This window comes from Centroberyx gerrardi, chromosome 10, assembly GCF_048128805.1.
Source record: "Centroberyx gerrardi isolate f3 chromosome 10, fCenGer3.hap1.cur.20231027, whole genome shotgun sequence".
Lineage (NCBI taxonomy): Eukaryota > Metazoa > Chordata > Actinopteri > Beryciformes > Berycidae > Centroberyx > Centroberyx gerrardi.
In genome coordinates, this window is record NC_136006.1 from 12,839,427 (window position 1) to 12,860,178 (window position 20,752).

The 20,752-nt window shown below is 41.2% G+C and overlaps 1 protein-coding gene across 1 annotated transcript in view; it reads right to left on the reverse strand.

Annotated features, from left to right (window-relative positions):
- Positions 1 to 7,370: 7,370 nt before the first annotated feature.
- The window catches only part of wnt6b (wingless-type MMTV integration site family, member 6b), a 24,817-nt gene continuing 11,435 nt past the window's right edge, over positions 7,371 to 20,752 (reverse strand). The window contains exons 2-4 of the mRNA XM_071894372.2: positions 20,189 to 20,409; positions 9,729 to 10,069; positions 7,371 to 7,832 (exon numbers count right to left, since the gene is read on the reverse strand). Of these exons, the coding sequence (XP_071750473.2) occupies positions 7,371 to 7,832; positions 9,729 to 10,069; positions 20,189 to 20,409 (1,024 nt within the window). The remainder of the gene's footprint in view (positions 7,833 to 9,728; positions 10,070 to 20,188; positions 20,410 to 20,752) is intronic.

Consider the following 20,752-nt stretch of genomic DNA (forward strand, 5'->3'; position numbering starts at 1 on the left):
AGCTGAGCCATCACCTCCAGGGCCTGCATTAACTCATAAAGATCACTGTCTCTTCCAAACACACCGAGCCAAAGTGGAGGTCGTGTGTGTGTGTGTGTGTGTGCGCGCGCGTGCAAATGTGTGTGAATGTGCTGGCGTGTGTGTTCATCTCTATCCTTAAAGCATGATAAATTGCATTTTTAGAGCATATTTCATTTGTAAAAAGTAACATTGCTTCACTTCAGGATTTGGATTAAACATGTTTCTGCGCCCCCCCCCCCCCCTCCCATCTCTCTCTCTTTCTCTCTCTCTCCCACTCCTATAATTACAGTCATTGGTATCAGATGAAACCCCACACAGAGTTGATCTCTAGATGTGCCCTTTGTGTAAGCAACATCTCACTGCTAGATTGATAGAGGATCGGAGGAGAGTTCACACAAATGGAAGGGCATTATAGTGTCGGGTTACCTCTAAGTTCTCTTCCTGTGTCTCTCTTTCTGTCTCTCTCTCTCTCTCTCTCTCTCTCTCTCGTTATCTTTCTCTCAGTCTCTCTCTCCTTTTCTCTTTCTCCCTTCATTAATTTTCCCTCCCTTGTCCCTCATTTCCCCTCGCTGGCTCACTCATTTCTCACTTTCATATAACCATGTCTATCCTTCTCTTTCTCTCTCTCGTTCTCTCTCTCTAACCGAACACACACATATGGTAAATGCATGGTAAATAAAAGCAGTGGACCACCAAGACTTTACTGTAGTAGATAAGAAATAGCAGGACTCTATTTGTCTGACTGATCTACAGAAATTACTGTCTGCACCAAGACACTGTAGATCCATTTACAGTGGCAACCCCTCATTAATGCTTTGTGTATGTCTGTGCTCATGTATTGTGTGTGTGTGTGTGTGTGTGTGTGTGTGTGTGTGTGTGTGTGTGTAGTGTGTGCACTTAACAATCAGTACAGGCAGAGACAAACTCATCTCCAGTAGGGACGGCGTTGCATTCCTCAGGCACTATTCTGTACTCAGAGGGACACATGGAAAAATACACCCATTCTAACCTGGCCACACACACACACATACACACACATACACACACACACAGACACACACATACACACCTGCACATGCACTCACATATGGATGCACACACACACACACACACACACATTGACTGACAGAGACAGACACATGCAGACACTTGCACACACACACACAGATGTCGACAGGCAACTATATTTATACCAATGCTCCAATAAATCTATCTGCTCTCTTGTCTATTTTCTCTGGCTTTGCCCATGCAGCACTGACTGCCTGCACAGCTTAAAGACAGAGGAGAGAGTAGAGGAGAGGAGAGGAGAGGAGAGGAGAGGAGAGGAGAGGAGAGGAGAGGAGAGGATGAGGGAGGAAGTTTTAGAAAAAGGCGGGAGATGTGGACAGAATAAAGATAGTGAGCGCAGTGTAAGTAAAGAAAAGATAAGACAGGGGAAAAGAGGAGCCAAGTCCAGAGGAGAGGAGAGGAGAGGAGAGGAGAGGAGAGGAGGAGAGGAGAGGAGAGGAGAGGAGAGGAGGCCCCATGGCGTTTTCCCTGTATGGCCTACCTTTCTGTGCCTTAAACACAACTGCTGGCTCGACTCCGCTACACACACACACTGTGCAACAAATTCCTGGAAAATATGAACTTGTGTCGACTTGCACGGCTCAAACTAATACAGGCCCACTTTTCTTTTTTTTTCCTCCTTTTCTTTTCAACAGCATAAATAACTCGAAACAACACCTCTTTTTGCTGAGTGGCAAAAGGATCGAATCGAGGCAGAGGTGTGGAAAGGATCTAGTTAGGTGAAAATCGTCATTGAGGTGAAAAATTAGCTGTGCCCCGCGCCCGTGTGAAAAAAAAGGCACATAGAACAACACTCGCACCATGTCTGGAAGGCCACTGGAAGGAAAAAGTGATATAAGATGTTATTAAATTAGACTGTAAACGTTTAAAGTTTATATAAAGTTTGGCACGTTGAAATCCCGGCCTCCCTTCTTGGAGGATATAGTCAGTATTTTGTCTCACATAGGAAGTATGAGAGATATGAGTTTGTGATTTTTTATCTGGATTGGGCTCCAAGCCACAGTTAAACTCAAGTGTGAATTACACTTGACATTGAAAGCCTTAGTACACAGATAAAATATGTTATCTGAAAGCACCCGCAAGAAAGATTGGGTGCCGATTTTCCTGAACCACCTGTGTCTTTTCTGCATGGGGATCTTAACGCTCAGAGGAAATCATTAATGCTCGGTGCAGCTGAGGATCTTCATGGTTCAATTTGCTAATAAATGGGTTCGAATCTACCAGAACATGCTAAGATGTTTTATGTGTTTTAGATTAACAAGAGAATGTGGGCAATTTGTTTCACCTCACAATATCCCTGTAACAGTTATTAAGGAGGTTGCATTTCAGAATTTATGCTACCAAGAGGGATACTATCTCCTACTGCTCGTCATTCCTCCATCGAAACACAATCTCGTTGCTCCTTTCCCTCTCTCTAATCACTATTATATTCAAAAAACTTATGATTGTGTATTTCCCTTTGTCTTTTAGGGTTGTCTAACAAGATATGGTTTCGTGCAGATGCCTTGTGCTACAGTGATTAAGCAGATCCTTTCTATCCTATTATGGCCTCTTGTGTTCTTATCTGTTGTGTTTTAATGTATCTTGTTATCTGTGTTTTAATGTATCTTGGCTGCTATGACAATTCAATGCCCCTCCTGGGATCAATAAAGTTATCTATCTATCTATCTATCTATCTATCTATCTACAGCAAATTTTCTACATTTGGGTGGACAGGACAATGTCTTGAAAAGTACAGGACAAAGAAATATTGCACATTACACACAGACAGACAAAGATAGATAGATATAAATAATGATGTTAAAGGAAAGTAAGAACAATTTACTTTTTATTTGAACAGTTTTTGAAAGTGAGACACAAACTGTAGTCAGTTTATACATTTCTGCATTATGAAATTGCAGCATAACATCCAGATATGAAATGATATCGGTAAAATACAAAAAAACAGACAGCATGAGTTCAGAAATCAAAAACAAATGTTGGACAATACGTCTTTAAATAATTCCAAATGATGAACTCTGTAACATTTCCACTGTGAACAGGTGGCTGTTTGAAGTTAATGTAACATAGCTGAGACTGGCCAAAGGCTGGTTTGCAGTATATAGCAACTGTCATGGTAATGTTATCACTCTGCTGTGGAATATTGCCATATTACCATATTGGTAATAAAATATATTTATGTCTTCCCTCTGTCTGCTGAGTTCTGGTGTTCTGTCCCCCAAACCTGGACAGAATCATGTTTGAACGAGATGGACTGTTCTTGATTTAACATGTTATACATATAAATGGTCTCAGGTTCACATTACTTTGACAGGTCAGTGAAACATAAGTACACAAAATCAGTTCAGCACCAATGTGAGTGTTTGTGCTATTCCCATTCAAGGAGAGTTACAGAGGTTGTAGCAACATAACAATTAGGGATGTAAAGATGTAACATGAGCCCTAAACATCATAAAAAGGGCTTTAACTTATTATGGGAGTAGTTTCACTATTTCTGATAATGATCAATAGCATGAGGCCTTGCATTACTTTGATCATTATGGCAGCAACAATAACAAACTGAAAAGCAAGTAGTGATTAATCACACTGAATCAATCACAGCTATAACACTAGTGAAATGACATTTACTGATAAGGAGTCGTGCCAGATTTAGCAGTGGGTATGTGACCGGCTTACATTGGTAGATTTGCTGTTTTTCCAGAACACAGTAGTGGACATCCTCACACCCGCACCACCAAATGTTCTGATAAGGTGTGCCCATTTCATAATGTGTGTGTGACTGGGTTGGTAAGTTCATTGAACTTAATCCAATGCATGTTGTCCACAGCAATACTCAGTTGCTTTTCAGTTTGTTATTAATGCTATAAAATTGATCACATGATAATGAAAGGCCTAACGATAATGATCTGGCCAAATGGCCTAATCATCACACTTTTTTGCTGGGTCACCGGGCAAAATTGAGTCCTAAATGCAAAACATGAAACCTTGGTGCCTCATTCATATAAATGGCCTTGGGTTTTGATCTTAGAATATATATACAGTATGTATATATATCATAATTGTAGGCTCACCTGATTGAACAATTACAATTAAACAAAGCTGCACTTACAACTTTGCCCTATAAATTTACAAGGGCTTCAGGATTTTGAACACCCTCTCACTTGCCCACATTACAGCCATCCTGAAGCTTGCAGTAATTGTCATTGATCAAAGAGTGATTTGGCCTTGAAAAATGCTGTCTACAAAACAATGCAGGCTTTTCATTAAAACATCTAGGCTCCTTGAGCACCTCAGATGGGACAGAACTGGTAGCTTTCTCACATCCGTTTGTTTAGAAACAAAACAATGTTGTGGATTTCTACACATTCCCAAGATCAATTTGGATCCTGATTATTTCAGCTACTTTAAAGCAGGTAAGTGAATCTTGGAACTGAAACCATATGCTGCTCTCGTCTTTATTCCTTTATAAATCAACGAACATCGATGACCTGACGTAATAAGATTCTTTTTGGGAAAGTTGGCCCAGATCTGTGTCATGATAGCTCCCTGAAACATAAACACCCACCAACTGGAAGATCAAAAGGAGACGATTCTGCAGCCAAAGTGTAAAAGAACACTGCGAGAAGACTCAGACAACAGGCTAAACAGAGCAAGTTGAAGCAGTATAGTAACATAGTTTGGTATACTTACATTGTCTGGTAGTAAAACTGTAGTGTAACTGAGATGACATGATAGGTTTATGGGAAACAAGCTTTAGGAGTAAACGTCTATCACACTGGAGGGATATCAATGTTCTTCCCCTCAAAACAAGCAACAAACAAGAGATCTTATCTGCCTAACGCAAAGACAGAGAGTCAAAGTTGAAGAGCAGTGTGCTTTCAATAACCAACATAATGCAGTTTAACATCTGACAACAACTTAAAGATATATAAAAGTCTGGAGTTACTGTCAGTTGAAGGATATGGTGATAACTGGCCAACTTGCACACACGCATACCCACCCACCCATCCACTCAGACATACACACACACACACACACACACACACACACACACACACATACATGCACATATCAAACAAAAGCTAACATCAAAAGTGCATTATTACATTAGCCCTGTATATCATAAGAGATAAACAAAATACATCATACTTTTTCTTGATACCAAAACAATGTCATGTAAAAAAAAGTTTCTCTTTGTGTTTAGAAGAAACAGCCAAAAAAACACAAAGGTTTTAATGCCAAGCTAGTGGGAAGTCCATGGCGGCCGTATCCAAAGTGCTTTTGAGAGAGATGGAAGTGAGTAGTCTTGTCATCGTATCTTTATATAAATAACAGTCTTTGTTGGCAGGTCAACTCCACACCCGCAAAAACGGTGTTGATAGCATCCACCAAAAGCGATAAATGTGACAAAATTTCCCTTTCTCATATGTTTCTGACACAGTAGTAGAAAACAAAACAACACGTAGGAAGCAAAAGCATTTTTTTTTTTTTGTACTTGGCATGCCTGTTCCATGACAAAATGAAAATATGCCTGGACTACTGCGTCCTAGTGCGGCCGTACTGTAATTTGAGTTATCACACTAAACAAACATTTGCTTCTGATGAATAGGGACTGACAGACTTTGACATTTTGATTTCAACTACTAGTAGATTGTACCAAATTCGGTTTGTTATGGGTGTTTTTTAGATGAGTATGAAGAACCCTAGACCTTTGGGTTTAGGTAAAAGAAAACATTGATTTTGGGGGTAACATGTATAGATAGTCTGCTCTGAGGCCAAGTGAGTATTAGCAATCAGCCAGAGAGAATAATGTTCAGAGAAATTAAACTATTAGCCAAATCTTTGTCAGCAAGCTGCCCAATACTACTTGAAAGCGTTCTGGGGGCTGAAATGGAAAATGTATCTCTGCAATGTGATGCTCGCTCTTCTAATTTGCAGAACTCGGCTGTGGATCTAAAATGGGTTTATAGTCTTTTTCTTCATGTTGCAGCTGCTACAGTTGTACGGCTGTTCAATCCTTTCTACCAAGCATTCAGTTTAATTCAATCAGGGATGCAAAATGGCACAAATGAACAAATCCTATTCAATTTCTGTATGGATCTCTGCTCTTGTACGGAATCATTTGGTCATCCCAGGCAGCCACTGTAGACAGCTCAATAATATAGAGGACAGAGAGAGATGCTGCAGCCATTTGTGTTGCCCTGGTGGCCTAAGACAGACTCCCATGAAATGCTGAGAGCTCCTCTGTTGAAGTAAATTAGACACTTTGATTTCCGGCAAAGCATCATTAAAGGAGACAATAATTAGGATGAGCAGAGCAGCTGTCACAATCCCAACTGACAATACAGTGCACCGTTTGGTGACAGGTGTTCATGTATGAACACAGATGTCTTTTAGAAGTCAAAGTAAGCTGAAAGGAATTGGAGCCAGAATTAAGTCTACAAGCCATTTTAGATAGTACAGCATACTGTAGATATGAAACTTTTCTGCAAAGAGCCATTCATGTAAAACATGTAAAGTTGAGAAATTTTAGTTCCAGGTCGTAAAAAATGAATGAAGAGGCTTAAAAAGTTTCATAATTGTCAGTGTTGCATCTCTCTGTTTTTAGATTAGTGACCATCTTATGAAATTAAAGAAATTCCACAATCAAGGCGAATTTGGTGTATCAGCACAGGCTGGTGCCTGAAACTCAGCTTTGGTTTTGGATAGAAGTCCAGATCAAGCTCTGCTGTTGAACTGGTCGTAGATGGAGAAGACACTGACAAACTTTGCCAGTTTGTCACACAGAGTTCTTTTTCAGAAACTTCAAGCTTAGTTCCTCCTCTTTCACATGGGAAATACAAATATGTTTTAAATGAGTCAACTCCTTTTTCTCTTCCTTTGGTCCTTTTTTCATAAACAAGAAACTGTATTAGAAAGGTGGTAGTTCGGAAATGAAAAGACATTTTAACTTCTTTTAGTCCCCTTTTTTAAAGTAGGAATGCCATTGTTTCCATGTGGTTCCATTTTTGTGCCTTTGTTAACCTTTGGCCAGCTCCTTGTTATGTCTTTCTGGAAATGTCCTGTCCAAAGCTCTGGCAACCAAATAACCAGAACTGGGGTTAAATACTACTTGAAATGAGTTCAATTTTTGGGGAATATCTGATCTTGCCTGGTCCAAAAATTGGATCTCCATCAGAAGTCCAAACCCCATCCTTCTTGCACGCTAGCCAAACTGAAGCAAAACCTCAAAGAGTAACTGAAATAATTAAAATTAACCAGTTAATTCTCTCATCTCAACCTCAGTGGCAGAGACTGAGCTCTTTTCGGACCGAGCACTTCTTGCACTGGACCACGCAGCACCAGTGGAAGCGACACAGGCAGTTCTCCTCAAACACCACGGTCTCCTCCCGGAAGCCCCGCTCGCAGCAGAGCAGATCGCAGCCGCTGACGTCCATGGCCGTGCTGTTGCACATGCGCCCCCGCGTCCCCAGCGAACCGGTTTTCCGGTTGGCCAGGCAGAAGTCGGGCGACTCGGCGGAGTAGATCAGGTCCTGCTTGTCCGGCGGCTTGATGTTCTGGCCCACGGGGATCAGGGTCTTGCCGTCGTTGCCGCCCATCACCTTGGACGCGCCGTTGAAGCGCTCCAGCAGGCGGTCGCCCACCTCGCGGAAGTGGGGCATCTTCTTCCAGCACGTGCGCAGCGTGCACGAGCCCGACAGGCCGTGACACTTACACTCTGTCCGCATGTAGAGCTTCACCGCCTGGGAGGGGGGAAGGGGTTTGGTGGGTGGGTGGTGGATGGAGGGATGGGGGGGAGAGGGGGAGAGGGGAGATGGGTGAAGTGGGGTGAGGGAAGGAGAAAAACAGAGAGAGAGGGTAGATCAAAAAAGAGAGAAAAAAGAAGGGGGAAAAAGGAAAAAGAGAAACATGTTTAATTCGTACCCTAAAGTGAAGCAATGCTGCTTTTGACAAATGAAGAGTGCTCTAAAGATGTAATTTATTATTATGTTTTCACAATATATTACAGATAAAGACACTGATGCATGCACACACACACACACACACACACACACACACACACACACACACAGATAGATAGGTGAGATAAAAGCAGACGCTATTCAGAAGGAATTTAACTCCCCAACCCCCCTCTCCCTCCATGTTGCCTCTGGCCTTCCTACATCTAACAAGCCTTGACAACAGATCATTCACTTATATACTGCACATAATTAACCCATCACACACACACATGCGCACGCCCTTACAGAAACCCACACACACACACACACACACACACACACACACACACACACACACACACACATACACACACACACACTTGCCAAACATGCATACATGTACCCACACACACGCATACACATGCACAGACATTTGCACACACCACAGCACGCTTATTTCTCAACCTCTTTAAGTGTGTGTGTGCATTTGTGTGCAGGTTTCTTGTTATGTTCTAAATGCTGTTATGTTCGCTAATGCTATAATTGGCCTATTCCCCATTTCTCCTCCTCTCCTCTCCTCTCCTCTCTACTCCTCCTCTCCTCTCCTCTCCTCTCCTCCCCCTGTCTACCTGTCTTTGACCCCTGCTGAGGAGTGTGTCACAACCGTGTAACTGTGTGCGTGAGTTTGTGTGCATGTGTGTGTGTGTCAGCATTTCTACAAGTGGGTGTAACAAACTGGGACCAACAAAAGGCTGACAGCACTAAGCAAATGAAAGACTTTCAGAGCTAAACCGTATTATTAACCTCTCCGAAAAGAGAGCAAAAAAGTTGCTATCTCCACTTTTCCAATAGGATGTTGACTTGTCGTGGCCATAACTCATGAGGTGAACACAGATGAGAGTAGAGTGAGCAACAAAGAGGAACTTTAAACTTCTACAAGGGCTGGGAATATGCCTCGGAGGCTTGAAAACAAAATGTGTGGCACGCTCTTGTTTTTGTGTTTCAGAAACTTGATTCTTGTTAGAATATCGGCTTACGGCGCTACACAAATATGGCTGGGGGCGATGTCTTTCTCTTTTGCATGTTCATGGAATGATGGAACATTCCATAAGACAAGCAATGCTTTTGTTCCTAAAATCCTAGAGTATAAAGTGAAACATCAGATGTTTATTACAGTAGGGGTTAATATTCACTCTTTCTTGAACTGCAGCATGACTGGGGTCAATTCATTTTCAATTAAATTCATTCAAAATGGAAACAGAAACTGCAAGGATAGAGTACTCATTCCAAAATCATATCTTCCCACTTTTGGCAATCTTCTCATGCCAAAAGTTAAATGGCATAAAATGTTCTTTTATGGGTCTAATACCTTCCTGTTGTAATACATATTTTTCTATCTTGAAATCACTTTTAAACTTGGTTCTTCTCAGCACAGGTGAAAAAATCATAAAAGGAATAAGCATTGCATAATTCAGATTTGAGAATGTGTGATAGTGAAAGCATATTGTTGATTTGAAAGACAAAAAAAATCTTGTTTTCTGGGGAATATGAACAACTATATGAACAGTATTTAAATATAGTACTGCTATTTTGGTACTCAGTGTATATACAGCAGTATTTGTAATATTTTGGTTATCCCTTTGAATGAATGAGACAACAACAGACAAAAAACAAAACAAAACATGACATCATACGTACCAGCCGCCCAGCTTCATTGTTGTGCAGGTCAATCAGCGCCCTGATGTCGCTCTTGCCCCTTCTCCTCTTGGCATCCATAAACTGTTTCGACTTTTCATAACCAAACTCCACATCATCTCCGCAGCCCCCCCACTCCCACTTCACCCCCTCCCCAGAGGAGGAGGAGGAGGAGGAGGAGGAGGAGGAGGAGGAGGAGGACGAGGACGGGGGCCTCGGAGGCGCTCTGCTCCTGGTGGCCTCACAGCCACACTGCAGGAGGTCTCCCATACTGCAGGCCTGCGTCACGGCGTGGGTCACACCTGCCGCCGTGATGGCGTAAACGAACGCCGTCTCCCGGATATCTACATGGGACAAGAGAGAGGGGGTTTAGTTTAGTTTAGTTTGCACAAAAAGTCACTGTGATGCAAGAGGTAGAGAGACATAAGTGCTTCCGTGATCTAAATACATATAGGAGATATTTATTATGGTTTCATTGTCATATATAGTCACATTTTCTTTTATTTTGGTGAGATCACTTGTCAATCAATGTGTCCAGTACTGTGACGTCTTTTTCCTTGTATTTTCTGTTTGAGTTTCTGTAGGTGGCGCTCTTTTCTTTGTCTATTCAGCTATATTGGCTACCACTCCTCATTCTAACTACCCAATTCTTCCTCTGTTTATTCCAAACAAACCACTGTTGCTACTGCTGCAAACATAAAACGCATCACTTGCTGTGCATCAGAGAAGACCTACCTGACCCCGATGTTTAGAACAGCTAATGTAAAATCTTTCATTAACTGGGTATAGCTTGATTAATTGTTTGTGTACAGTGTTAGAGAGTAAAACGAACATTTACTTATACGAAAATGTTGCAGATTATAACTTTAAAAAACAGTTTTACTGCAATGAAGAACAATGTGCATTAATAACCCGTTCCAACTCCAGAGGCAGCACAGTGAACCACCAGACTAATTTCAACAATGGCAGTCTGAAACTGTTACAGCAGGATAGTTCAAACAGGGCCACAGTTTTGTGTTTGGGAATAAAGTATGAACAATCCAGATTTAACAATGCACACAGGCAGACAGAGAGGCAATGTGCAGACATGGATGTTCACATATTCACTCATTCATCCATTCATTCATTTGCCCACCCATCCATCCACCCATCTCTCCCTCCATCCATCCATCCAGCCAGCCAAGTGTCTGTCAGTCCATCCAGACAGTCAATAACTCAACTGTATGTAGCAAGATCAAAGCAGGTCTCTCTCAATCCTGGTCCATTACTGTGATCTCAAGCCTCATTGTATTTGTAGTGCTGATAGGACAGCTATGTCACACGCGCACGCACACAGACACACACACACACACACACACACCACAGCTGCGGGTTTATTTCTGGCGCAGGGCTTAGCACTCCTGGCTAAAGGCATGTCCAACCACAACTGCAAATTGATCCTCTGTCCTCGCCTAAGGCTTCAACATCATTCTCACCCTTGGCTCAACACATCTTTATTCTCAGCTATTGTTATTTGCTTCTCTCTAAAAGACAAGAGCTGCTGAGAAAGGATTTGAGAGACCTATTGGCCCGAGATAAAAGAGTTTCATAGAGTGCCCCTTTGTAAATATCTCTCATCCTTTTCTCATTTTTTAAATATAGATGCAGTGTGTACTGCTATCACAATATAAGCATAGGTATTGGGAAAATGAGCTTAAGTTAGTCTTTTTTGCTGTTGTCACAGTTTAAAGACCCATAATCAAAACCTGACTATTCTTTTGTTCCATAATCATCTTGTGATGTGAAATCCATATTACTACAGGCAGGATGGCAACAAAAACTGGCAAAATTAACATCTAAAACGACACCTCGAGTGATCTCAAACTTATTTAAACCTCCGTTATTACTTCCTGGAATTAAATGAACTAAACTAAACTAACAATAAAAATTGATCATAAGCAATAAAGAAGGCTGGAGCTGTATTTATTGCTTGGAAACATAACGTTCTATCAGGAAGCAAGCAGTGGGAACTGTTGGGGCCCGCAATGATTTCAATGGCAGAACTCTGTCTAGATAGATTGCTCTGGGGGACTAGGGACTGTGTGTGTGTGTGTGTGTGTGTGTGTGTGTGTGTGTGTGTGTGTGCGTGTGTGTGTGTGTGTATAGCACTTAGCAGGCTATTGTGTGGATGGAGCCTAAGTGAAGGACTTTTATTTCTGTGAGCTGGAAGGCGGTGAGCGTGCAGTCACCGCCGCCAACACTGCCAACTCCATATCGCATGATTCAGTGAATGGGATTCATTAGGAACGGTCACACACACACAGACACACACACAGACACACACAGACACACACACAGGGAATGGGTGGCGTGCGACGAGACCTGCACACACCAGCCCGCCGTGATATCAATACCAGCTGTAGACCCCAACACCCAGAGATGTCTCCAATACAGGCAAAAATTGTGTAAGCGCGTGTGCATGTGTGTGTGTCCATGCATGTGTGTGTGTGTGTGTGGACTTTATGTAGAGTTTGAGCATTTATTACATTTCACAAATAGTCAGCTTGCCTATTGTTTTGTGTTTCGTAATGTCTGTCAAACCAGCGCACATAATTGCCAATTGTTTATTTTCATGGCTTCACTGTTTGTTTGGGATTGGCTGTGATTGACAAAGGATTAAATAAATTGTTCAACTGTCTACTGGATGTGTGAGTGTGCATGCGCATGGCTGTACGTCTGGTGCATTTCTGCAAACGGTGTGTGTGAGTGTGTATGTGTGTGTGCATGCTGTACACTCTCCCTGCAGCTCAGGCAAGACCACACCTTACTGTTCCCACTGTTCTCTCCAGGAGCTAGAACAGATCAAGATGTGTCATCTTCAACTCATCCCTGTATCTACTTAGGGACACACATGTGTTACTTTTGCAATACACAGCTCATTATTAACAACACATGGTGATAATGACACAAGCTGTGTCCCAAATGGTTGGGTCCCTAATAATGTTAAAAGCATGGATGTCCAGATGTCCCTAACTACAGTAGATATATTGACGACACATCCTTGGCCTCTCCAAGAAAATCAAGGACAGGCCATTCAAAAGGAAAATTTCACAAGGCAAATATTCATATATGTATAATTTGAACAAAAATATGTATAATTTGAGCTCATTAGCATTGCAAAATTAAGATATACAGTTACTTATATTTATTTTTTCATGGTGACAACTGAAAGTCTCGCTAACCAGGAGCAAAACATCACCCATCACATAAAGTACATGGGATTCTTGTGTGAAGGAAATTCACGACCCTCACAAACCGGGCAAAAAATTGGGGAAAAGAGTGTGAGAGAAAGACACACAACACTGAAGACAGAAAGAGAGACCTAAAAAGAAATATGAGACATAACAATGAGAGAGCAGAAGATTGAAAGAGAGACAGAGAGATAGAGAGAAGAGTATGGGTTATGAGTAAAAGAAGGTATCAAAAATCTTATGATTTGAGGCACCCTCTTTCATATTTTCCTCGGAGACATGAATTCCAAACAAATTCTCTGCCACGGCGGGTGCCTGGGCCTGTCTAGGTCTGCTCCTAATGCCAGAAGGCCCTTCTGCAGGAATTAGCACATATTCTTTTAATACTCAGTCTTTCAGACAATGATGCAGGGGCTCTGGGGTGTTAAAACTGAAATGAGTTGTCTGGAATACAACCAAACAGTCTCAGACACAGAAATATTATGAGCATGCACATATAGTATTGAAAGTATCTGAAATTCACTGGGCTAATCTTTTTTTTTTTCTTCTCATGACTGTTTTCCAGCTATTAAAATTGTATTCAACAGTTATGCTACTGTATGATCTGTCCATAACGGGATGAAACACTCCAGGGTTTAATTTTTTTTTTTAAATACACACATACACAACCACAAGAACATGCAAAAACATAAAATCACACACTTTTACCATCTAAACATTGAGACAGCAAAGTCTTTCTAGTCAATACATGTTAGATATACCATGTATTGTACTGCATTCAGCCTAAAACAGCATTTCATGATACGACAAGTCACATACCCGGGGATGCATTGCAGAAAGAGGTAATCCTTTGTAAATATTATGAAAATATAGTGTCATGTAGTGTCATTTGAAATTAAAATTTATTCTGGCATACACAAAAACATGTCTGTCAGTGCCCACCGCATCCCTGGCAAACAGGCTGTGAATGAGTTGTTGCTTTAAAGCGAAACAAACCAAGACACAGTTTGAAACAGAGATGTATTTGTCCTGATGTGACATGCGACCTACGTATTGAACCTCTTACTAAGCATCCACACAACAATCAATCTGAAGAAACTAGTTGTTGAAAGTTAATTATTTTTAGAGTAATCGAGACAGTGAGTGTTGACAGTGGTCATTTTGCCAGCTGGAGGAAATTGGCTAGAACTTTTCGGTAACTTTGATTGATAGAAGCCAATCATGTGCCACCACTGCTATATTACACCAATAGCGTGGCAGTATTAGATCCCACCTTTCACTGCCACATCATCATTGGTGCTGCAGCCAGTGATCCATTAGCTTCACCTCCTTTCACTAGTCCGAAAACAACAACATAACCCTCATGACCTGAAACACAGAGTCCAAAAACAGACACTGATGAGGTCGTTTTAGGTTTCCCAGAATTATCTAAGAGGAGATTTTGGTCTTATCATGCGCCAATGGACTCAGATTATGTAAGCCCTTAAGTAAAACCCACATGAGCACTTTTTTCACTGATGCCAAACGTTTCAGCAACACCAAGCTGGAAAACCGAATGACATTTTGATTTCTATTTGCAGCAAATCAGCGTGTGAGGTAAGACGGTCATTGTGACTTTACTCCACATCATACGACAGCACACAAATCAAACTGGATCAAACAAATACTTGTGTATTGCTTAATGTGATGGCTTTATTATCAGCTGAGTATGAATCACTGCAGCACTCTCTCTCTGCCAAATGCACCAAAGTTTTACCCGCTCACTTTGTTCAATCAAATACCAGGCAAGAGATGTGTGCATGTGTATATATGTATGTATACCTGTGAGTGTGTGTGCGTGCAGGCCCATATGTGTCTGTCTGTCTGTGTGAGATAGGATCATATAGGGGAAACCAGATAAATTCCTCTTTTATGCTGTTTTTGACATGGTTGATGAGTGTCTTAATTACTCAGAAACCACTGTACACCCCAGGGGAACAGTCAGTGTTTATTCTACCGCGGTATTGTATTACACACACACACACCAATCGAAACATGCCTTTCCTGAGTATTGAACAGAGTGGAGCAGCAACATCCTTGCTTTGATTTCTATCAGCATTTTCTCTCTAAGCTGGCCCACACTGCTAGTCATGACCGCTCCGGGGTTCGTGTGTTATCTGAACACAGCGGAGATCAAGGAAAAGATGGTAATAACTACCAATTAATGACAAGCAACCAGAAATTCAACCTCCTTTAGAAACAGGACTGTAAGTAAAAGGTTAAAGGTTTTATTGCAGATAAGAGAATGCATGGATTCCAATGCAAAATAAGTTGTCATCCTTGTGTCGACATGTTCATTCATTCACACTTGTTGCAGTGATGGCATGAAATGGCAGCGTTTCAGTAATGTTGTGAAATCAACTAAAAACCCCGTGTTCACCTAGAAACACACACACACACACACACACACACACACACGTACACACACATCCTCCCTCTCTCTGTCTCCCTGCCTCAGCCTCTCTTTCTCGTTCTTCTGGTGGCTTCATGCACAAGTGTTCAAAGAGGAATGCAAGTCGAACAAGTAAGTCATAATCATTACAAACTGTTAGTGTGCCACATGAATGTGTGTGTGTGTGTGTGTGTGTGTGTGTGTGTGTGTGTGTGTGTGTTGTTCCAGCTTTATTGAAGTGAGCGCCTTTCATCCATCATCATCTTCATTATCATCGGCGCATCATCATGATGAATACTGTAAAATGACAGTGAAGATGAAGATGTTTCTATAAGCATTTTTGCAACTCTGTGAACAATAAAAGATGCCAATAACAGATACACACTTCAGTGTGATATAGACATATGCTGCTCTCTCTCTCTCTGTCTCTCTCTCTCTCTCTCTCTCTCACACACACACACACACTCACACACACACACACACACACACACACACACTGACTGTACAGTCTGAATCATCATCAGTACCAGTAGAGTAACACTTGATCTTATCTAAAACGCTCCACTCACCGTCTGACAAGCTATACCGTGTGTTTCTCTCTCAAACACACATGCTCACATACCGCCTCTATTGTACATGCTACAAAGTAAAGACCGTTTCTGAGCAAAGTCAGCCAGCGAACACACAACAAAACTACAGAAACCCTATGAGGGGTTTACGTCTGGTGAGAAATAGCCTGGGGATATTTTTGCAAAGCGGGACGACAGAGGAAGATGTTTCTGCCAACTAGTTTGTGCAGCAGCCTCCCTATGGCTGTTATCACTATCCTATTTGCAATGTTGCGAAATACATTTTAGGAAAATACCATATAACACCATTCCATATACTGAAGCTGCCTAAGTTTACTAAGAGTCCTTCTGGTGTTAAAATCAGTCAAAAATCTAAACTGTTTCTCATCAATTGCATTTTTTGTATTAATGCCACTGTAATTACAAAGTCTATGAGGAAGCGAGGCAGACCGCTACCTTCCAGTAACTAAACACCGGCGTAAATGAGAGATATAAAGTAAATTGAGGTCAATGGCATCACTGAGGTCCACTCAACCCCTTTGAGAGAAATGGCATTAAATACAAAGCTATTCTGAGAGATTATCTTCATCATCTGTTGAAGCCTTTCTAAGCCCTATTAAGGCACTTTTATTTTGGCATTTACTGGTGCTAGTCAATGACAAACGACCGTTAAGTGAGGGATCCAGGTAATTGAGGGCGAAGGCTTCAAAACAGAGGAGCACTTTGGCCTCACTTATAGACAGGCAGGAATTTATGATTAATCGCTAGTCTGTCTTCTGCTGGTAGATTCTTGCCCTCTCTCTCTCTCTCTCTTTCTCAATCTATCTTTCTGTCTCTCTGTCTCTTTTTTCAATCTTTGCCCCCCTCTCTCCGTCAGAGAAACACTGCTGGTGTCGTAATCTCAAATGAAAGAAGGGGAAAGAAAAACTGGTCTTTACTTAAGAGTGGCTTTCAGCTGCATGAGGTATCGATCAATACTATTAATCGTTCTGAGGGTGTGAAGCCAGATAATGGCCTGGTGGATGACTGATGTGCTTTAATATGGCATGATGTTATTGAAGCTTAATGGTCCAGGATATTTTCTGAGTGAAAATTTACGCACTTTTGCTTGAGAGAGAAGATGCTCTCAAGGCTGATTCTGCATGTTCATTAGCTTAGAAAAAAATAACTAAATAAATAAATAAATAAAGTGATTTTAATGCAGTACCTCTACTCATCAAAGACACAGTACTCTACTAGTATTTTCCTTACCCTACCTCTGCTTTCAGAAACCATAACAATTGTATATTCACAGATTTGAGCTAGCTGCAGTGCCATTGATGCAATAATAGAGCAATGCTGGCATGTGATTGACCGCTGATGGGCAACAAATGCACAAAAGTTCACCTGCAGCCAACTCTTCCAATTCAAACCTACAAGGAGACAATGCTGACCCATGGAAACCACTAGCCAACTCGTCTCGGGTAAAAGGAACAGACTTCCAGGTGCTTGAGTGGTTTCAGTATTAACACAACATAATCCTAAAATCTGTTTCACAGCAGTTACAACAGGACGGAGAAAATGGGGCTATTGTAGTCACCGTTCTTGACATTTTCTTTATGGCAGTGTGCACACCCTCTATACTTTTATAAGGTATCGTCATAACGCCAATACCTCTGATCCACCAGCCAGGCCTAGGACATCTTGTTACCAAACAATATAGCTTTACCACAAAGGATTACAGATCTCGCCTGGTATGAGTTACAGACTCTGACTGCAGCAGCGCAAAACTCTGGTTCACCGTCTCTCGATAGTTTTTGTCTAGCAAACATTTAGCTCACACTTCTATTTTACTATTTTACTCATTAATCATTCTGGACACACTGGTCTCTTTGTCTCAGGAGAAAGTAGTATTGCCACCTTACAGAAAAACGAACAGAAGAAAATATATGCGATAGATGAAGTTCCACTTTTTACATGCTTGTTGTGCAGCTACAACACTGCTGCTCCACCCCGGGATGAATTGTTTGGAAATTCCTGCAGTCTTGACACAAGATAGATGCAGGGTGAGGTTGACTTGAACAATGACTACTAATTTAGATAAACAACTGAAGGTCTGGCACTCCAGTTTGAAACTGATCCAGTTTAAAGTCCCAATATAGAATTGGTACCGTTAGTCAGATGGCCTTTTGCAGTTGAAGGAAGATGTGATATTCAAAACAAAAGCACACACACACACACACACACACACACACACACACACACACACACACACACAAATTAAGTTTTCTCTGTCACCTCTATCTTTCACAAACAAGAAGCAAGAAAGAAAAAAGAAAAGTTAAAGTCGCAATGAAATGCTTCTATAATTTTACATATTTACGGCTTAAACAGGATGTTAGGGCGGAACATAATGCAGGGAGGGATCATTCAAAAGTGTCCTCCAATATTGGCATGGCAGTATAGAAAGTAGAAAGTAGAGAAAGTCAGTTTTATATGATCAAAGGGAGAGATTGTTCAAAAATCTGTGATGGTATTATTGGTTGGAATTTTTATGTAGAACTACTGGTAAACCATGAAGTAACCACTAATAACATACAGTTTTCCAGGATGGAAAAGTTTTGATATAAAAATAGAAGAAAATGAAAAAAAAAAAGTATTTTTTTGCAAAATTGGTGTATATTATGATACAGAAAATTAGCTACAAGGTGAAAAAGTCATTTTTAATTTTATTGTGACTTTAATGCTAGGTGAGCACAATACATGAGTTTTCCAGCAATGAGAACCAAACTGGTTTAATAACATGCGCGTGACGCATATTTGACTCTCGATGTGTATTAATATTGGATGTTCCCTGTTTGTTGACAAAACGCAGCGCTGTCAGGACGCAGATAAAGGTCCTCTGTAGCACGCAAAGAACAGACAGACAGCTCTCTATGAACCTAATCATACAACAGAAAAACCAACACAGTAATTGCGAAGGACCCAGCAGTGACCCGACATTAGCTATATTACAGACTTCAAAGAGCTGGAGGAAGATGTTAAGAGATCTTAAGAGAGATGTTAAGAGAAAAGGCAATTTTAGAAGATCATTTCGAGCGTGCACCATCTGATGAAGAGGAGAGAGTCAGTCAAGTGTGAATATGTCTGGTCTGAAACACAACAGCTGCCCTTGTCTGTTGGACTGCCATCAGACGAGGATCTGACCTCAAGCTGACGTAAGGCCGCCGGCTGCGGTCGTGAGGTCATGGGTTCAGATCCTAAGGTACTCGCCGCTGAAGAATGGGACGTGACACTTTGTGTAAAAGCGTGGACATTTTCTAACAACCACTCACACCGCTACCAAAGCTTTTTGGAAGGAGTGCTGATGGGAACCACACAGAAGACACTGGCAACATGTTCTCTCTTACATCAACCAGTTCTGCGTCAAAGGGTTATTTAATTGTTTTGAGTCCATCTAACAAAAACTCATCATCTAGCAAAGAGTGTTTGTCCAAATCCCACAACTGGGATGGCCTGTGGAGACAGTTTGGTCAGTTCCAATCCTCATTTAGTGCATTTACACCTGTGTTTAAATGTAGCTTGGTGTCCTGTCTAGACATATTCTTGATAACAGCTTCTGTCTGCCTCGCGATTGTGCAGCAGGTAAAAATGGGGCTCCATACCAGATATCCTTTCATGGATTGATTAATTTTGCCTGCCACAAACTGATCAACTGAGATATCACAAAAGTCAAAACCCCTCTGAGGACAGGCTCAAATAAATACTCAGTAATTACCTCCAAGTCCAACCTTTAGTTTCAAGTTATTATAGTGGATCAACATTCTACTGTACTTAAGATTGGTTTGCTGATGATATATGACAAAAACAATATTATGTAGGATTTCACCGTGACAGGCTTAATTTGGTCAAAATATTGTAGTATGTTTACATAAAGCTCACTGACTTTGCAGCAGTTTTGACTGATGGTCATTCAGCAATTCAGTTTCATTACAATACAACCATCTTGGTAGGCAAACAACAGGTAATTGTTGTCACACTACAGTTAGGTGTATGTTATGTTATGACAGTCACAGCCGTGACAGAAAATATATGTACCGGCATGTACATACTTTAAAACCAAAGCAAAGCAGTATAAAAGGAACAACAAAAGGTTGTGTTTTCTATTATGTGTTTATGTGTTTTCTGTAACATAATGAGTATTATCGTCATTATCAAAGCAACACTGGCCAAATCCTTTCCTCCCTTACTCACCTTGCTGCAGTATTTTGCCAAAGTACTTGTTGTGGCTGGTGCAGTTCCACCGGCGGTACCTGAACTGGTACTGGCACTCCCGGACGCCCAGCCTGGCTCCTTTGGCCACCTCACTGACGATCTCCGGCTGGGTCTGACACAGCTCCGCCTGCTTCCCCGCCAGGCGCTTCGTCTTCCTGCAAATGCTGTTGGGGTCCATGACCAGCGGGCTGCCCACCGCCCTGGAAGAGTAGGGACAATGTCAGAATAGAATAGAATAGAATAGAATAGAGCTCATTATCACATTTTACATCACTTCTACACTTGACATTCTTTACACTGTACATCACTTCTGCACAGTGTCCTGTTTTATTCCTGTTGTAATTTTGTGTGTCTCCTTTTTTTATTTTTTATCTCATTTGTCTCTGGTTCCTTTTTTTTTACCTACTCTTTTATTGTATATATTCATTTATGTTATTTGTTTTGTAAAGCACTTTGTAACAGTTTGGAAAAGCACTTTAAAAATGATGGAGAATAGAGAATAGAATAGAATAGAATAGAATAGAATAGAATAGAATAGAATAG